The sequence below is a fragment of the Empidonax traillii genome, unplaced genomic scaffold, assembly GCF_003031625.1.
Source record: "Empidonax traillii isolate 1590-97213 ecotype Southwest subspecies unplaced genomic scaffold, ASM303162v1 scaffold958:size599741, whole genome shotgun sequence".
NCBI classification, from domain to species: domain Eukaryota; kingdom Metazoa; phylum Chordata; class Aves; order Passeriformes; family Tyrannidae; genus Empidonax; species Empidonax traillii.
In genome coordinates this window covers 188,261-206,791 of record NW_020956151.1, presented here as the reverse complement: position 1 = coordinate 206,791, position 18,531 = coordinate 188,261, and the positions used below count along the sequence as shown (strand labels likewise).

At 57.0% G+C, this 18,531-nt stretch overlaps 1 protein-coding gene across 2 annotated transcripts; it reads left to right on the top strand.

The window, feature by feature from the left end:
• The first annotated feature begins 263 nt into the window (after positions 1-263).
• Positions 264-9,159, top strand: NT5C1A (5'-nucleotidase, cytosolic IA). 2 transcript variants are annotated; one of them, XM_027903391.1, is made up of 6 exons: positions 264-387; positions 5,790-5,957; positions 6,784-6,913; positions 7,198-7,320; positions 7,762-7,946; positions 8,158-9,159. In XM_027903391.1, the coding sequence occupies exons 1-6, from the start codon at positions 292-294 to the stop codon at positions 8,521-8,523; spliced, it is 1,068 nt and encodes a 355-aa protein (XP_027759192.1). In that variant the 5' UTR covers positions 264-291; the 3' UTR covers positions 8,524-9,159. The 2 variants fall into 2 exon arrangements, with proteins under 2 accessions (XP_027759192.1, XP_027759193.1); XM_027903392.1 differs by having other exon boundaries at positions 265-387; positions 6,831-6,913; positions 7,198-7,298.
• Positions 9,160-18,531: the final 9,372 nt, after the last annotated feature.

The window sequence follows — 18,531 nt, the reverse complement described above, 5'->3', positions numbered from 1 at the left end:
CTGCCCCCAGGGGCTGGCTCTGCTTTGGAGCGAGGGCTCCCGGCTCAGTTCCCCGCAGCACCCCGGTATCACCGGGCGCCAGGGGAGGCGGCGGCGGCGAGGAGCGCTCGGTCCCGAAGAGGTTAATCCGTGTCCCGGTGGACTGAAACCCCGGAGCTTCATGGGATGCCTTATAAAGCACGTTCCGCCGGGCCGGCCCCGGCTCCCGGAGCTCCCGGGACTGGCGGAGCCGCCGCCGCGCACGGACCCGCCGGTGCCCCGGAGCCGCCGGTGTCCCGGAGCCGCCGCGCTATGGAGCCGCCGGGCCCCGCCGGGGCGCCGGGCCGGCCCTGGGATGAAGCCAAGGCTTTCTACGACAACCTCGCCCCCAAGAAGAAGCCCAAATCGGTGAGACCCCCCGAGGTGCCGAGCTGCGCTGCGCTCTCTGCTCCCCCCCACCTCCTCCCCACGCCGGGGGACGCAGCCCCTCTGGGTGCGCCCCTCCAAACCGCGTGTCCCATCCCCTCCGGGTGCCCCCAGGTCACTCCAGGGGCCCCATCTTCTACAGTTTCTCTGCGGTCCTCCTGGGTGCCTCATCTTCTCTGGGTTCTCCCTTGGAACCCCCCGGGTGTCTCTGGGTGCCCCATCTCCTCCAGGCTCTCTGGGGTCCCCCCGGGTTGTCTCTGTTTTTTCTTTGACACTCTGTCTCCTATCAGGTGTCTCTAGATGCCCCCACTCCTCCCTGGCATCCCTGGGTTACTCTTGGTTGTCTCTGGGTTCCTGCGGGTCCCTGTGGTGTTCCCGGGTCCCTGCTGGGCTGAGCTGTCCATGCAGGGTGGCTCCGTGTCCCATGAGCTGCCTGTCCCCTGCGCCAAGGCGGGAGGCCCTGCCAGGGACAGGAGGGGTGGCAGTGGCGGAGCAGGGGGACAGCCCGGGAGCTGAATCCCTGCCCAGAGCAGTGGGGTGTCACAGGGGTGCAACTGCCCCTGCCAGGCTTGGCTGCTCCGGGAGATTAGAGGGAAAGCCTGTGTTATCTAACCAGGGCTGAGCCAGCCTGGAGGTGCTGCCGTACCTCGGGGTAGCTGCGGGAGCTCTGTGTGACCTCTCCACGAGGGGAGACAGCCAAGCTCTCGCTCTGCAGACCCCAGTGTGGAGCAGCCCCTGTGCTCTCCCCACTGGGGACCTGACTGCACCTCCCTGTTGTGGACCCGCTGCCAGCTGGCATTGCTGTGCCCTTCCCAAAAGAAAGGGACAGCCCTGGCTTGGTGGTGGGATGCAGCTAGTTGTCTTTCATGCCATGCTTTCAGCCTGTGTGGATGTCAGTCCAGGCTCCTCCTCTTCCCCTCCTTGCAGCCAGCTCGGTGACCGCTGCACCCATCTGTGCTGTACGACTGAGGCACGGGGCAGGGACTGTGCTTTGCCTTCGTGGCAAACCAGCGCCAGGGCCGAGATCCAGGCACTCAGACCCTGAAGTCAGGCTGTGCCATCCCCCTGTGAGGGGCTGGGGACGATGCCCAGCCCTGTGCCCCTCTGTTGGGGCAGGCCGGGGGCCGTCACACACAGCTGGGCTGCCCCTGCCCTTCCTGGCATCTGTCAGCCCTGTGATGGATGGCTGCAGAGCTCTTTTCCACAGTGTAAATAGTGCTCTTGGAAAACTCAAAACCATCCCAGCCATCGGCCTGAACTTTAATCTGATCCCGAGCAGGGGGCTCGGAGTGCACACGGGAAGTGGAGTTGTCAGTCTGCGCCCTTGGAGGTGCCAGGTCTGTCCGTCCTCTTGGTGGAACAGGAGCAGGAACCTGTGGGAGAGCAAGTGTGAGCTGTGGGGGCTGCTCCCTCCTGGACGTGGGCTGTGAGGTGGCAGGAGCCAGGGGGATTTTGGGGAGCCCATTCCTGGCTGGGAAATGGGTTGGTTAACGGGGCATTCCCACTTTGCAGGGGTCTCTCAGCTCTTCCCACACTCTGGCTCCCGTGGCTGCTCCAGCCCCGCTCCTGCCAGCTGGGGAGGTCAGCAAAGAGATTTGTCACTCCTCAGCAATGCTGAAAATGTCCCCCAGCCTCTCTGGTGACGCTGAGTGGGGTTAATGGGAGCTGACCTTTTGGTTCCCTTCCTCTGAGCACCCTGCTTGTCCCCTGCACCCTTGGGGTCACCATGGTGCCTGATTTTTGGGATGCTGTAGCTGGAGTGGGGGTGATGCTTGATCCTGGAGCAAGCCCTTCTTCTGCCAAAGAAAGTGACCAAATTTCACTCCAAAATGCACTCCAAATGCTGAATTTGGTCTTCTGCAGCATCCAGAGAAGTACCCAGAGCTGGCAGGATTCCTCCAGGATTTTAGGACCCAGCAGATTCAGCCCCAGGCAGGGATCAAGGGGTGCAGAACGGGGTCCCCACTGCAGCTCCTACCAGTGGTGGCCTCTGGGGTGGCAGTGGAGCTGCTGGTGTTGGATGCCACTGTGGGCACCTGTGGCTCTTGTGGGTGGGAGGGCACAGTGCTGCTGCACATCCTGGGAGCCTGTGGGATTTCCAAATGTCTGTCTCTAATCCTTGGGGGGCTGCTTAGGATTTACATCTGATTAGAAGGGCTATTTAAAGGCCGCCAGCTGTTGGGTCTGCAGAGGGAAATGGGCTGTTTCCAGTCACTCCTGAAATACATCTTTGCCCCCAAATTGGGGGTTTGGGTCTGTGATGGCTTTTGCACTTGGTGGGTCTGGAGCATGTTGGAAAGGCCACTTAACGCTTCTGAGATGGGGCTTCGACTTTGGGGACCACCTGGAGCTGTGACAAGGGCTGATGTCCCTCTCCAAAGGGCTGGGCTGTTGGGACATGTCCCTGGTCATCCCTCCTGTTCGCCTGCCTGCAGGGATGGACCCAGGATTAGGATGGGACCTTCCCCCATGCTGCCCTGCTTGTACCTCTCTTAAACACATCATTAATCTCTTGCTCCCCCAGGATGGGGCTGGGTCTGACGTTCCCATGGGAAGGGAGAAGAGCTCACCACGAATCCCCAGGCAGCAGATTCAGTTGGATTCAGCTGAGCGGAGCCTGGACTTGTGTTGGATGATGAGCTTTAAGTGACCTTGGCTGACCTTGGATGTTGCTCCGAGGGGAAAACAGTTTGTGATTCAGAGTTCCCAAACCCCCAGGGGCTGGGGCACCAGGAGCAGCAGGCTGTGTTGGGATGGGGGCTGTGAGTCTAAATACATCCCAACCAGGAGTGTGAGCAGGACCCCTCCCATGCACATGCTTCTGTTACAAAAGGAGGGTGTTTGCCTTGAAACCTCATGGGTTTTGGGGGAAAAGCGGCATTTGTTGGGTTTTTCGCAGCACTCTGATGGAGGATTTGAGGTGCTGCGGTTCCTGGAGCGCTGAGGCTTTTTAAAGCCCATTTGTGAACGTTGTAATGGCCATCTGCAGTACTAGTGGGGAGGGAGAAGCATCCAAACAACCTTGAGGAGGGAACGCTTCCAAACGAAAGCTCCACTTCAAAGAAATGTCAAAATGCGGATCCCTCCTCGCGGAGCAGAATTGCCTTATTTTTTAAATGTCAGCGTTTCCCAGAGAACAGCAGGGCTGTTCCAGCCCAGCCGGAGCTGGGAGCTGCCTCAGCACCCGGCTGAGACTTTCCTGCACCTAAAGTGCTCTGAAGGTGCAAATCTTCCTTGGCAGGATCCGGCAGGTCCCATTCCCAAGGGCCAAGCTTCCTGCCCGCGGGCACCTGGGGCTCCAGCAGCCCACGCTGGGGCAGAGTCAGGCCCCAAGCTTATGGTTATTTTTATTGCTGTGTTTATTACCCCTTAAATTAACCTCCTGGAGGCTGGTGCCTTTAAGTGGCAGGGAAGGGACCTTGAGCAGCCTGTTGCTGTTGCGCAAGGGGCCCCCTCGGGGTGCAAGGGGTGTGTGTGTGTGTGTGGAGACAGAGATGGTAATTCCCTCTGGGCACCCAGCTTATGGCCCCAAACATCCTTCTCGCCCCCTTCCTTGCCTCTCAGCTGTTACATATGGGCTGCTGACCTATTTTCTCTCCTAGGGATCTTCCTCCAGGGCTGGTTCTGGAGGATGCTTTGCCCTGGACCAGGATCAGGGAGCAAACACCTGGCAGCTTTCCTACAGCACTGCAGGGAGTCGGGAGAAGGATGGAGAGGCAGGACTCCAGCTAATGGCCGGATGTCCCAAGACCTTTAGTGGTTATTAATATTTTCAGCTAATAAATGGCCCATGTCACCAGAGTTATTAATTAATGAGGTGAAGTGCCAAGACTTGGCCCGTGACCGGTTAATAGCTGACACCCCTTGGGGAGCTGAACATAATTGGAGACCTGGCTCTGGTTCACTTGGAGTGATGCTGGTGCCATGGATCAGCTCCTGCGTGGACCTGGGTGATCCTGCATGTCCTGGGGGTTGTTCCCCTCGCTTTCCTAAAGGGGCCACTTCCAGATGGGATCATATTTCTTTGCAAATGCTGCAGGAAAGGGATCCCTGCGGCCGTAGTGATGTTCTCAGCCTGAGCTAATCTGTGTCTCGTCCTAATCACCTGCTGCTTAATCGCTTTGCTGGGGATTTGGGGAATCTGGGGACCGAGGCAGGCTTGGAGAGGGGACTGACCATGCTGCAGGGCTGGCCCTGGGCCCTGCTTACAGGGGTGTTTGGTGCTGGGAATGGGATGGAGGCTCCCAGTGACTCACTCCTGGGTGTGCCTCATGCCAGGCTGGGGGCAGAGCGAGCCCCAGGGCAAGCCCAGCCCTGCAGGGAGTGAATCCCCGATGTGGATGGGGCACCTCATCCTTGCCAGGCTGCTGTTCCAAAGCTCAGCCCTAGGCAGGGTGGGAGCTTGAACTTTGGAGCACCTGGGCGTGCAGAGCAGCTGGCAGAGGCACCCTCCACCCTCTGGGCAAACGGCATTGCCGGAGGATTACTCATGGGGTAATGCCACAGAGGATCCTGCAGATCACAGAGGAGCGGTTTCTGCAGTGCTGACACCTGGATTTCACAGGCTCCCTGCAGAGATGCATCCCTGAGCTCCTGTCCTGCTCCCTGGACTCACTGCAGGCTCTGCTGAGGACGGGGCTCCCTGTGCCACTGTCCCTCTGCAGGATTTGCTGTCCTGGCAGTGAGCATTTCTCATTGGCCACCAGTGATTAACTTATTTTTGTGCTTGCAAGTGAGTGATGGGGATTAACACCTCCCTGCCCTCTAAGGGGAGAAGGACATCGGGGTGGGGGTCAAGATGAGATTGACTTTCCCAGTGTTCCCTCTCTCCCTGCCAAGCCCCACTGGAGGTGCCTCGTTGACTTCGGTGGATTTTGGATCAAGCCTTCGAACATTAATAATAATGACACATAAATCATCGCCTGCACCACCTGTTTGTCGTGTTTCCGCCCACAATAACTCCATCAAGTGTTTTTAGAAGCTGAGCTGGCGCGGGTTGTTTGTCACATCTGGACGGCATCACGGGATGCGGATCTGGCTGAGCCGCAGAGTGGTTTTTCCTGGCTGGGGAGGGGGGGTGGTGGGAAAAGCCACAAAAATCCCTTTCTGCATGAGGCTGAGTGGTTCTCCTGGGGTAGCCCGTTGGGCCTGAGAGCCTGTTTGCAGTGGGAACGGGACCACAGGTATCCCAAAGTTGCGGGGGCGGCGCGTCAGGCGCTCCATCTGCTGAAGCCTTGGGAGGTCAGGGTTGCAGCCGCCCCTTGTCCTCCAAATCACTATGGAGGTGTCACCTACCCCCTGGCCTTTCATGCTGGGAGCGAACAGATGCCCCCCTCACCCCGGGGAGCAGGGGCTGCCTGCCCAGCTTGTCCCTGTGCCCGCAGCCCAAGCCCGAGAACGCCATCACCATCGCCGTGTCCTCGCGGGCGCTGTTCCGCATGGAGGAGGAGCAGAAGATCTACAACGAGCAAGGGGTGGAGGCCTACGTGAAATACCAGCTGGACCACGAGAACGAGCCCTTCCTCCCCGGGGCTGCCTTTCCCTTTGTCAAGGTGAGCAGCCACCCACCCAAGGTGAATCGGCACTGTGGTCCTCACCCCAAAAATTCCTGGGAAAGGGGAGTGCTGTGGAATGCTTGCATGGGGTCGGGATGGGGATGAGCACTGTGGCAGAAGGGATGCAGCCACAGAGCAAACAGAGGTCAAATAAACCTCCTGGCAAGCGATGTGCTGCGTCCAGGGCTGAGCAAATGCTGGATTTTTGGCAACGGAGCCCAAGAACTGAAGAAATCGTCTCTTCGGATCATATTTAAAGTTTCCCTTTGGGGAATTCTCATAACTTTAAAAAAAATTATTATTATTACGATTTATTTATTCTTTTAGATTGGCAGAGTTTAGCCTTGCTGCAGAGTAAGCCAATTTCTAATTTTGACGTGTTGAAATGAGGCATTTCAAATGCGAAAAATATTTTCCAATTTCTTCCCCAGTTGCTCTGGATTTAGTGCAGCTTTGGGTGCTCACTGGAGCAATCTCTTGCCTGTTCCCAACGAATAAACTAATCCACTCGGTGGGGAGAGACTTGTTCTGTTTCTGATTGCTTGAAAAAAAACACTTATCTGTAACTCAGAGCTAATTTATTCTCCTTTCCTAAGCTCGAAACCTTTCATGTTTGAAAACAGAAGAGCAGCTCTGTGGGTTTTTCCCCCCTCAAAAATCAGCCTGTTTTTTCCCAGTTGACCCTGGCTTGGCTCAGGGTGTAGCTGGGGTTGGGCCAGAGCCTTGGTTTGGTGAACAGGAGTGTTTTGCTCGGTGGGAGGGGGGGTCAGGGTCACGCCTGGGGCTGGCTGACACTCCCCCCCTTCACCCTGGGGTGCTGCAGGCGCTGGAGGCGGTGAATACACAGCTGAGGGAGCTCTACCCTGACAGCGAGGAGCTCTTCGACATCGTCCTCATGACCAACAACCACGCCCAGGTTGGGGTTCGCTTGATCAACAGCATCAACCACTACGGTAAGCGGGGAGCGAAGGCGTCCTTTGCCTTTGCACTGAGAAAAGGAGATGTTTTCTCTCATCTCCTCCTGCCAACCACCCTCAGAGCCCGCTTCTCCCAGATTTCCTGGGTGGTGGGAGCGGGAGCTGGCTGGTGCTGAGGTGCTCTGGCTGCTGGCCCTGCTGTCGGGCAGCAGAGCCAAAATTAGCCCAGTCCTGCTGGCTCTGGGGATGCCACGGGGAGCAGCATGTCAAGGCTTGTTCAGGGGGCAGTCAGGCTCACCTTGGGGTCTGTCTGCCCTCAGATCTGTTCATCGAGAGGTTCTGCATGACGGGAGGGAACAGCCCCATCTGTTACCTCAAGGCCTATCACACCAACCTCTACCTCTCCTCCGACGCCGAGAAAGTGAGTGGGGCCATTGAAGAGGGTGAGTCTGGGGTCCAGCTTTGAGGGGGGGGCAGTGGGGGGAGCCTGGAGCCCTCAGGGGGTTGGTGCCAGCAGCAATAACTCCAATATCCATGTCCCTACGTTGACATGCAATTCAGGTTTGCCTCGTCCCACATCTTTGATGCTCCAAAGAGCCTCTAGTTTCCATAGAAATAAGCCTTTCCATGAGCTCCCCAGCTCTTCCAAGGCAAAGGCGCTGTTTTTCCTCATTAGTTCTCGTATGCAAAGGGTGATTTGTCATCTGGGGATTTGTTTTTTTGCTGTGAGAGGTCTTGGGGCCAAGCTGCAGGCGCTCCTGGGTGCATTTCCTTGCAGTGTTTGCTTCCAGCCCGCCGTGTTTTGTTCTGCTCCTCAGTGGACGCGCCACGAGGACGGATCCTTGGATAACTGCCACCTCTTGCCTCACGCTTTACCTCTGCAGGGATCGCTGCAGCCACCATCTTCAGCCCCAGCAGAGACCTGGAGGTGTCAGAGAAGCAGCTGCGGGTGGCGTTTGACGGGGACGCCGTGCTCTTCTCGGATGAGTCGGAGCAGATCGTGAAGGCTCATGGCTTGGACATGTTCTTCGAGCACGAAAAGGCTCACGAGAACAAGCCTCTGGCGCAGGTAGCGCTGGGATGAAGCCAGGAAAAGGCTCTGGGAGGCAGGCAGCCCTCAGGGATGCTCTCACCTCTGGGAGCAAGGCAGAGATGGGCATGTGGGGTGTGAGGCGGGGTGGGTCAGCAGCTGCTGGGGGTGGCTGCGGTGGGGCCCTTGCTGTGGTTTAGGGAGGAAGAAGGGTGGCATTCAGAGTGATGGTTTCTTCTTGCTTCATCAGGGACCCCTGAAGGGCTTCCTGGAGGCTCTGGGGAAGCTGCAGAAGAAGTTCTACTCCAAGGGGCTGAGGATGGAGTGTCCCATCCGCACGTACCTGGTCACCGCCAGGAGCGCGGCCAGCTCGGGCGCCCGGGCCCTAAAGACTCTGCGCAGCTGGGGCCTGGAGACGGACGAGGCTTTGTTCCTGGCTGGGGCTCCCAAGGGGCCCCTGCTGAGGAAGATCCGCCCCCACATCTTCTTCGACGACCAGATGTTCCACGTGGAGGGAGCCAAGGAGATGGGCACCGTGGCCGCCCACGTCCCCTACGGCGTCGCCCAGAAGCACAAGCGGCCGGCGCCGGAGAAGCAAACCCCCAACAGCAAATAGAGGAACTGGCTGGTCCCACAGCCCCTGGCATGGACCTCACCCCGTGTGCCACGCTCCCACCGGGGTCCTGGTCTGCAAGGCAGAGCGTTTGTCCCGGGGGGACGTGAGTTTGTTCCCCAAGGGGAGCCGCGTCGGGGGCATGGAGGGAGGAGGGGGCTGAAGAAACGCTTCCTTTCGCCTCTTTCAGTCGGGGATGTCGTGGTGGTGCCCCTGTCCCTCGTGGGGCTGGGGGCTCCTCTGTGCCAGGCGTCCCCCGAGCCGTTTCCCCAGCTCGTCCACGCGCTCTGCGCTTGCTTCAGGCAAAATCCCTCGAGGATGGATCTGCCTTGTGTGGACTCTTTGTGCCAGGCAGGTTTCACCTATTGGCGTTTATTTAAACCCCCAGGTAACTCCCAAAGGCTTTGACTTCCAGAGCAAATGTTTAGGCTGAGCTGGAAAGTGGGGAGCACCCGAAAACCTTTCTTGCAGCTTTGAAACAAAATGTCCCTTTTAACTAAAATTAAACCACAGTATTGTTCCTTCCCAGACTCAGCTTCTGCTCCCCAACCAGAAAACATTCAATATCTGCCCTTTCACCAAGATTTTGCCAGCTGAACAGCTTAAATTTGGAAAAAGAGAAACACATATTAAAATGAATAAATCTTGTTTCCTGCTTGGAGCTTTGGGCTAATGTATTGTTGGCCCAACTTTTTATTATTTGAGTTTCACACTTGCATGATTTAGCACTTGAAAATAATAATCTTGATGAGGCATCCAAAGCCCAGCTCATCCCTGAGCCGTCCAGGGGCTGCAGGCACATGCCCGGAGCTTGAATTAAGTTAAAAGCAGGCCCTGATATATTAGGGACATCATTTGAAGTCCATTTAGGTAAATCTGCAGAGAATTTCAGCCTGGGGATTTTAATTAAAGGATTTTTTTTTTCCCTTTCTAGGCTGAGCCCATGTGAGTTGATAATCTTTTTCTCCTCAGCTTCTTAAAACCTCTGGTGTTTCCTAAAATAGACACCTCTGCTAGTGATGCTGTGAGAGAACCAAATCTCTGATTAAAAAACAGGATGAGAAATCAATTGGAGAGAAACGGGTGTGAAAATCACACTGACATTTCTGCTCAAAGCCCTGTCCCAGAGGACACTCTCAGGAGGAAAATTTAAAGATTATTTCTTCCCTGTATTTTTTTGTACTACACCCCACAGTTGAGCAGGAAGGATGCTCAGTACTATCAGTTTGTACTTTCCTAAAAAACTCCATGGGCTGAAGTTTCCCAAGGTGTGTGTCTGCCTCTGGCTCTTTCCAGGGAAGTTTCAGCTCAAAGAGTGAGGCTGGAGCTTGAGTTATTGCACTTTTGAGGAATATATAAACAAGCTGGTGATGCCTTCAGTGGCTTGGCAGACTTTTCTCGTTGCACTAAATCCTGCTCTAGCAGTGAAGAGCAAATTGCACTTTCCCCCCCCCAAAAAAAAAAAAAATTGACAGACTGTTCTTTGTCACATCTGGGTGACAGACAAACACCTCAGAGGAAGGTTGTCTTTGTCACATCTGGGTGACAAACACCTCAGAGGAAGGTCTAAAATCCAAACAAACAAAGAAAAAGAAAAATCTTGAAAGACACGAGTATCTTGGTAATACATCCATTAATGTTCAGGTTTATAGAAAGGTCTCATCTTTTTAATGAGAACCCAAGATTTTGGGATCTGAGCTGGATCTTGGAGACCTTGCTGGCAGCTGGGAGGGCCAGGGGGAGCACAGCCTGGCCTCCCAGTAAACATCTCCAAGGTGTTTCCTGAAGATCTGCATTGTGGAAGCCCAGCCAAGCCCAGCTTGCGCTCGGGAGGGGATGTTCCAGGAGGAATGGAATTGTCAGCCAGCCCTTGGGAGCAGGGCAGGGTGCCAGTGGGATTGGATACAGGGTGCAAGCACGGCCACTGGGGTGGGTGGTTGCACTGGGTGCCGTGGGGAACACACGTGTTGGGTGATGCAGAGGCATCGTTGGTGTTGGCAGGGCTGGGCTGGCAGGAGGAGATGGATGTGCCCTGGCTGGAGGTGCTGTGAGCTCCAGGAAAGTAATTCCCTGTGATTTTGGGGCACAGCCCTGGATCCCAGCAGCTTTCCTGCTGCCTTCCCAGGGCCCTGAGATGCACAGGGAGCTGGGTGTGAGCTGAGGGCAGGGTTTTAGTGACTGTGCTGAGGGTCCTCCTGCTGCCAGGGCAGCTTGGAGGGCTCACTGGAGATGTGGGACTCAGGAAATGGGCCCAAGGCGAGGCAAACCTCCCTTCTCCCCTCTTGAGCCTTTCCTGAGTGGGGATTTCTGTTCCTGCAGCGGCTGCCCCATTTGCTTTTATTCACGTGGCTTCTTGCGGTTTTTTTTCTCCTCCATCACTACAACTGGAAGACATGGACTTTCCTTGTGTGCCTACCTGCGATGTCCCCTCGGGCTGGGGGTGTGATGAGGTCCCTGGTGCCCTCTCCATGGGCTGGGCACATCTCCCACCTGGATGGGCCAGTGCAGTCATGCTTCTTGTGCTGTCCTGGCTGGCAACTGGACTTTCCTGCTGTGTGTTGTTGCTGTGGGTTTCACTTCATCGTCCTCTGGTGGTTTTTTGTTTTTTTTTTTGCCATGTTAATGAAACTCCTCGGGGTGTTTTTCTGTAATAAACCATGTTGGTCCCAGCCTGGCTCTCTCAGTCGCTTTTCTCACCATGAGCATTTTGGCTGCCTGGGGTCCCTGCTTGGGGACCTCCCAGCTTTTAGGGTGGTGGAATTCAGAAAGGGGGTTAATTAAGGGAGTTCAGAAAACATAATTAAAGCACCTGCTTTGGAACTGGGAACCTCTGGGAGAGGTGGGATTCCAGAGGTGAGATGTGTGGTGATACAAACGCCTCCCTCTGCTTCGTGGATGGCTTTTGTGGGAACTTGGCCTCGTGGTGAAGCCCTGGATAAAAATACAGTTTGGCAGAAGACTTTTTGTCGACTTGATCTTCTCTCAGCCAACAGGTGGGAGGCAGCACAAGCTTAACAGAGGAGATTTATTGCTGCTGAAGTACCGGGTTTATCCGAGTAGCGACACTGCAGTTCTGGTGTTGGCTCCTCCCTGCCAGTAAGGGGAACAGATGGGTTAAGGGGAAGCAACAAATTCTCCATCCATCACCAAATATAGCCAAGGAATGTCCATAGGCCCCAGGGCAGCATCCCTGCTATGGGTGTTCATTTAAGGGATGGATGGCCCTCAGCAGAGAGTGTTTTGTTTGCTGGAATGCCTTCCCCCAGCCCATCCCCAGTCCTGCATGTTCTTCCACCAGATGCCTGGAGGAAAAGTCAAATTCCAGCACAGATTCCAGGCAGTGTTGGACCAGTGAAATTCCAGGTGGGTCCATCCAGTCCTGAGAGGTCAAGACGTCCACGCCAAGGCCAAGAGCTGCCTCTGATGCAACAACCATCCCTAACTCCCTTGACTCTGAGGGCTGACACTGGGGCCAGGGAGGGTCATGGAAGGACATGGGCCAAGGCCTTGTAGGGCTGGAAGGGGGAGGTTTGTGCAGGTGGGTCTGGGATGTTTTGTCACCGCTTTGCTGCAAGCCTGAGGTTTTGTTTCTGCTGCCTGTTTTCCCGAGCTTTTCCCTTTGCCAGCATTGAAGGGCTCTGCAGTGAGAGCGCTTTGAAATGGAGCCCATGGAGGAGGAGAAGCGGAGGCAGAGCTGATGGGGAATTATGCTGCCACTCAGCAATTGTCAGTGCAGATGTTCCCGAGGTAATCACAGCCTTGAATAGCAAGAAGTGCTTTTCATGACGAATCCGGGATTTAACCCCAAGAACTTGTGGGGTGCCTCAGTGAGGGTGGGACACGCCTGATGATGAGCTGCACGGCAGGGAGGTCGGGCAGAGGGTGGACTCTGCTCTCCTGGTCCTTCATGTGCATCAGGTAAGTCATGACACCTCCCTGCCTCAGTTTCCCCATCACCGTGACAGAGATCAGGAAGAATTATAAAATCACAGACTGGTTTGGGTTGGAAGAGACCTTAAAGCTCTTTCAGTTCCACCTCTCTGCCATGGGCAGGGATACCTTCCCTTATGCAAATACAGATCTGACCCTACAACTCCATGGTGTTGGCCATGAGGAGTCCCAGGTGGGAACTCCACTCACCCCTGCAGCCCAGTTAGTTTTACATCTTTCATGGGCTGTGGAATAGGCGCCAACAAACACAATCAGGGACCTGCAGCCATCCCAGGAGGCTAAAATATCAGGGCAGGGGACCTGGTGACAGGCTGACAGAAACACCCGGACTTGGAAGAGCAGATAAGAGGACCTGGCGGCGAGAGAACAAGCAAAGGGCACTTGCTATCAGTGCTAGCGGGGCCGTGCCAGGATTTGAACAGCCTGACCATCTCGTTCCTTCGACACCGCTATTTATAGCCCTGTCTGCTGATGCCTCTGTCACCGGTGCCTAAAATGGTTCCCCTGAGTGCAGGCAGGGCTGGGCTGGGCTCAGCCGCCCCGCGCTGCCGAGGCCACCGACCAAGCCGTGACTCAACGGGGCGGGTGTGAAGCCGCTTCACCACCCCGCGGACGGAGGAAACCGGTGCCTCCCGCTGCCAAGAGGCAGCTCCACGCTGGGCCAGCTCCTTGGAAGATGCACCAGACAGTTTCTGCTTCGGGCCTGGCCCCTCGCCAGAAGGAGTCAATGGGGTACAGAACCCCACCCTGCGCTTCTCTGCTGCCTTTCCCTCCCCGAACTGGGAATTGCCCAGCTCTGACTGGGAGCCACTGGTACCCACAGCTTGGTGTTGGTCCTTAAGGTAGCTGTGGGATAACTCCGTGGGGATAGCTCTGTGGGAATAGCTCCCACCCACACTGGTGGGAATAACCCTTTGGTTACTGGGCTGGAGCAGCACCAAGAGAGCAAAGACCTTGTAACCGCAGAGCAAATCCATCCAGCCCCATTCCCTGCCTGGAGATTCCCCTTTTAAAAAACTGCCTCGTTTTCCCAGTTCTGCCCAGACCAGTGAGCGATGGAGGCAGAGATCTCTCTGTCCTGGCATTTTCCCATTCCTGCAGTGAAGGTTCTGTTACCAGGGCTGCACTTCAAAGCTTTGCTGGCAGCACTCTGCCGGATAGGACTGTGCCATAATCCCCCAGGGAGGAGAGAAGGGGAGAGGAGGGGATGTCAGTACCTAAAGGGGCTCCAAGAGAGCTGGAGAGGGATTTTGGACAAGGGCATAGAGTGACAGGGCAAGGGGGGATACCTTTAAGCTGAATGAGGGCAGATTTAGATTGGATATTAGAAGAAATCCTTCCCCATAAAGGTAGTGAGGCCCTGGCACAGGTTGCCCAGAGAAGCTGCGGATGCCAGGGAGGATAAATGAAGGAAAATTCGCTCCGAATGCCCTGTGAGGGAAGCCTGGCTCTGCCAGCCCCTTGCAGCACTTGCTTTTGGGCTGCATCTGGTGGGAATTGGAGGGCGGATGGACACGGTTGCGTGAGCTGGAATTTACGCCCATCCTGGTGGGGATGTGCCTACCCCAGGGAACAGGGGGCCTGTTCCTGCTGCCACAGCTGTGGGGACTGGGAAGGGGATGGGGCCAGGGATGGGGAGAGGGACCAGCACGGTTGTGGTGCTGAGTGGGTGCCACGAGAGGGCGTGAAGGGCTTTGTGGCACAGCCACAGGGTGACATGGTGGCCGGTGTCCCCCTGCCTGGTGCCCTTTGTGCCCCAACGTGCCCCAAGTGTCACCGCCACCTTCTGGGGTGCTGCCTGGGGCTCCTTCACCTTTCGGGCGAGTGTTTGGGGAGTGTGTGAATGGGTGCCTCTGCCTCAGCACAACCCCAGGGGACAAGTTAGCCCCCAGGTGGTCCCCAACCCACCCATACCTCGCTGGGTATGACCCCCAGGGGAAGGGCAGCTGCTTGGAACCCGCCAAGCTGGGCACAAAGAGGTTTTCCTCAGCCCCAGCTCTGGCATGTGGCATTTAAGCACCACCGTGGCAAGGCTGCCACCTCAGGCACCTTGTCATCCAGGGTGACCCATCTGGGGGGCTGTGGGGCTGCCCTGCAGGGCACGGCCAGGGCGATGGGGGCCTGTCCTGCTGGCTGTACAAACAGGCTCCCCCCTTCCTCAGCGGCCAGGCGGCCTCCTCCAGGTGCGGCTGGGAATCATTAGGAGCTCTCCGCGCCGGCTGAGTGTGGGAACTGGAAGAGAAAGCTGGAGAGAGGCCTTCTTTCATCTCCCCACTCCCTCCTCCCCCCCCCCCTCCCGTGTCTGCCAAGCCTGGCTTCCTTTTGAATCCTTCAGCTTGTGCCAAGCGAGGGAGAAGGGGAGGGGGGGGGGTGGGAGAAGAAAGAGAAAAAAGGAAGAAAAAAAAAAAAAAACAACAACCACAGGAATGTGTCCAGGGATCTGGCTTCATTCAGGCTGCTGAGCCCTGAATACCCTGGCTCCACTCGGGGAGCTGGAGGGAGGGCAGCCGTGGCCACCCCCGCCATGGCAGCAGTGGGAAAACAAACAGGGAAGTGGCATTTTGGCCACAGCTGTTACCACAGCGACTGACAAAGGGTGGTGGGGAGGGGGACATGGCCACATCCCCCACCACGGCACTGGGGAGGCAGGAGCACCCCTGGGTCAGGGTGCCATGAGTCCCTTACCAGGAGTGAGGGGTCCTGCATCTGAGAGAAGCCCGTCCATATTCCGTCCTCACATGGGGATGTGATGCCCAGACTGCCCACATTCCATCCTGGCACGGGGACACGGGGCCCAGACACACGCCCGTGTGCCAGGCCTGTCCCCCCACACAAAGACACCAGGGCTGCTGGCAGGGAGGGCTCAAGGGGAGGCCGGGAGACTTTTCTCCAGCGCACCGGGAGAAGGATGTTTTCTGACTCGCTGCCGACTTTATTCCCAGCAAATTAATAATTTCCTCTCGTGGCAGCAGCGTTGGCCCGTGTGAGTGCGCGTGCAAGTGCGCTGGTGGCTCCCGCTGCCCTCCCAGCCGCGCTTCCTCCCTTCCCGGAGGGTCTGTGCCGCAGCCTTCCTCCGTCCTTTCCTCAGCTGGGCTCCTTCCAGCTGTGCAGAGCTGTCGGATTCGGCCCAGCTGTGCCGGCCGCTGCCTTGGGAGCATCCCGGCGGGAGCGCCGGGCCGGGCTGTGAACTGATGATGCGAGTGCCGGAGGTGGCGGGGAAGGGAAGCGCCCTGGGTGGCGGGGAGGGAGGCGCAGCTCCAGGAAGGAGCTCGCTCTCTCTTGGCTTGGCGGCCGCTCTGGCAGCACGCTCGGGGAAGAGGAGCGGCGAGCAAGCACGGGAGGCAGCCACCGGCACACTCCAACCTCTGTCCTGGAGATGAGGGGCAGATCCCAGACAAGCCCAGGGCTGGATGGGAGCACCGGCCATCCCAGCAGTTGATCTCGCTGGGATTCACCTACCCTGCCCGGATAACAGCGCTGCTCTGGCTGCTGCAGCATCCACAGGCCACGGGACGGGGCTGTGTCTGCCTGTGGACCGTGTTGAACGCACCAGTGCCATGGCTGGGAGGGCCTGTGGATGCTCTTTGGTGTGAAAAACGGAGTGAGATTTGTTGGGAGGCTTTGAGGCACAGGGAGGCTGTGGGAATAGCCAGTGGTTTCGAGGCACAGCGAGGCCGTGGGAATAGACGGTGGCTCGGGGAGGTGGGGTGGGGATTAAAGAGGAGGAAGAAGTTTCAGCTCATTGGCAGGACACGTATTTTTCCAACATAAAAGCAGACAGGGGAACCCTTAAATAAGTTGATTTCATAAAAATGCCCCTTTGTACTATTGCCTCACCTTTCCAGGGGGAAAACACCATGGTGCCCGTGCACCCCCCTGCGTGTTCAATACCTTCGCCTGGGAGCTGTTCCCACACCACCCTGGCAGCTTGAGGGGCTGCCCACGTGCCCCCCACAGCACAGACACCTCTCCTTTAGCGTGGGCACGCGGTATCAGGAGATCTGGGAACGCCATCCATTCCTCGGGCAGCATTGTGTTTTGTTCCTTATTTATATCCCCGGGGTGGTGCCACAGGTGGGCGATTGTTCCAGCTGACAGCCTGAAAGGCAAAGAAACAAGATTTAACTTCCTGCTATTCAATTAGAGAAAGTGAGCATTCAGCAGCAGCTGCTGGCTGCTGGCAGGAGCCCACCCCCCCACCGCGGTGGGCGCGGGGAAAGGGCTCCTCGGCAGGAAAGCTGCTGCTGCTGCCGTGGGCACGACGGCTCCGACACTGCTCTGAAGACATTCTGGCTGTCAGTGCTCTCTCTCTCTCTCCTGGGTTCGTTTTTTTCAAAGGAGATTGCCCGATCAAAGCACAAGTCAGATAAGGAGCAGCTGAGGGAGCTGGGGGGGGGGGCTCAGCCTGGAAAAAAGGAGGCTCGTGGGGAACCTTCTTGCTCTCTGCAATTCCCTGACAGGAGGGTGGAGCCGGTGGGGGGATTCATCTCTTCTCCCAGGTAAAAATTGACAGGACCAGAGGAAACGGCCTCGAGTTGTGCCAGTGAAGGTTTACATTGGATATTACGGAAAACTTCTTCACTGGAAGGGTGGCCAGGCACTGGTACAGACTGCCCAGGACAGTGATGGAATAACCATCCCTGGAAGTCTTCAGAAAACTTGTGGATGTGGCATTTGGGGACATGGTTTAATGGAGAACACAGCAGTGCTGGGTTAATGGTTGGACCTGATGATTTTAAGGGTCCTTTCCAACTTAAATGATGCTACAAGAAGTGCCAGCACGGAAAACTCCAGCTTGTGGTGGTGGAGGAGAGGGGAGCAGCCATGCAAGGAGGGAAAGCAAGGAGGGAAAGCCAGGAGCTCACAGTGCTGGAGGGAGCGGCAGCACCATGGCTTCCCTCCAGGCCAGCCCGATCACTGCCCTGAACTCTGCATGATCCCTGACCCTGGGGCCTCTCTGGCAGAGGGTTGGTGTCTCTGGAAGTCCTTTGGATGTGCACTTCCCCTCCTCTGTGCTGGAAGGGGCTGGGGATGATCCCCATCCCTGCTGAATGGGGACTGGGAGCCTCCTTGCCCTATTTCCCCCCCCCACACGTGTGCTCCCTCATGGAGGCCGGCAAGGCAGGAGTGGGTGCACGCTCCTGAGAGCTCCATGTTGGTAACAAGCCTCTCTCCATCTTCCCCTGCACTGACTGACCCCCCTTTGAGGCACCTGCTCACCAGGGCCTCGTGGTTACCCCTGCAGTGCCCAGGGTGCAGTGAGGAGCTGCAGGGTCTCCACGTGCCAGGAGCCCAAGGCCATTCCTGCTCCATTTCCTTTCCTCACTCTTCCCCTTCTGGGGCCGATCCAATCCAAGCAGAGTCCCCCGCTGCCTCCTCTCCCTGTCCCTTCCCCGTGCCATCTGTCCCCAGCACAGCAACACCCTCACTGGTGGCGTTCCCGCTAAAGGTCTTTTCGTGCGCCCCTTAGCTCTCTATTTTTAATCCATCTGTTTCCACCGACCCGGGGTGTCTTCCAAGCTGGTTGTGATCATCGGGAATACGGCTGGAATCCGTTTCACATTGCTGCAGCAAGCCACACGCACACGGAGATCTTCACATGCCTACACGCTCGCCGGCTGCCGTGCCAGACCTCGCAGCTCCGTCACCAGCCCCGATCCAGAGGGTGGGACCAAGCTGAGCTCAGCACCTCGCACGAACATCGAACATCGGCTCTCCCCCACCCCCGGACCTAGGAAGGTGACACTCTGCAGCCAAGGCAATCAACAGCAATTAGCCCCCTCGGGAACTCGATGTGAAGCGCTGCGGAGGCTTTTCCGTGCGTGCCGACGGCTCTTCCTCCGCTCCTTTGGAAGTGACACGAGACAAAACCACTGGTCATGTCTGAGCGAAACTGGGTGCCTCGTGTGTCACTTCCATGAAGGCTGGGAGGGCTCGGGGGCGATGTCTGTGAATGCTAAAGGCACTTGTGTACCCAAGCAGCGAAGGCACATGCTGTCATTGCCTCTGCAGTGCCATCTGGCCAGCAGCAACGCAGCTAGAACCAGGGCTGTGCGCAGA

What these genes read in the sequence shown, in the direction of transcription:
- NT5C1A (XM_027903391.1), top strand. Translation starts at nt 292, where the DNA reads ATGGAGCCGCCGGGCCCCGCCGGGGCGCCGGGCCGGCCCTGGGATGAA. An exon ending in CCAAGAAGAAGCCCAAATCG is followed by an intron (nt 388 to 5,789) that starts GTGAGACCCCCC and finishes CTGTGCCCGCAG; the next exon opens with CCCAAGCCCGAGAACGCCAT. An exon ending in GAGTGGGGCCATTGAAGAGG is followed by an intron (nt 7,321 to 7,761) that starts GTGAGTCTGGGG and finishes TTACCTCTGCAG; the next exon opens with GGATCGCTGCAGCCACCATC.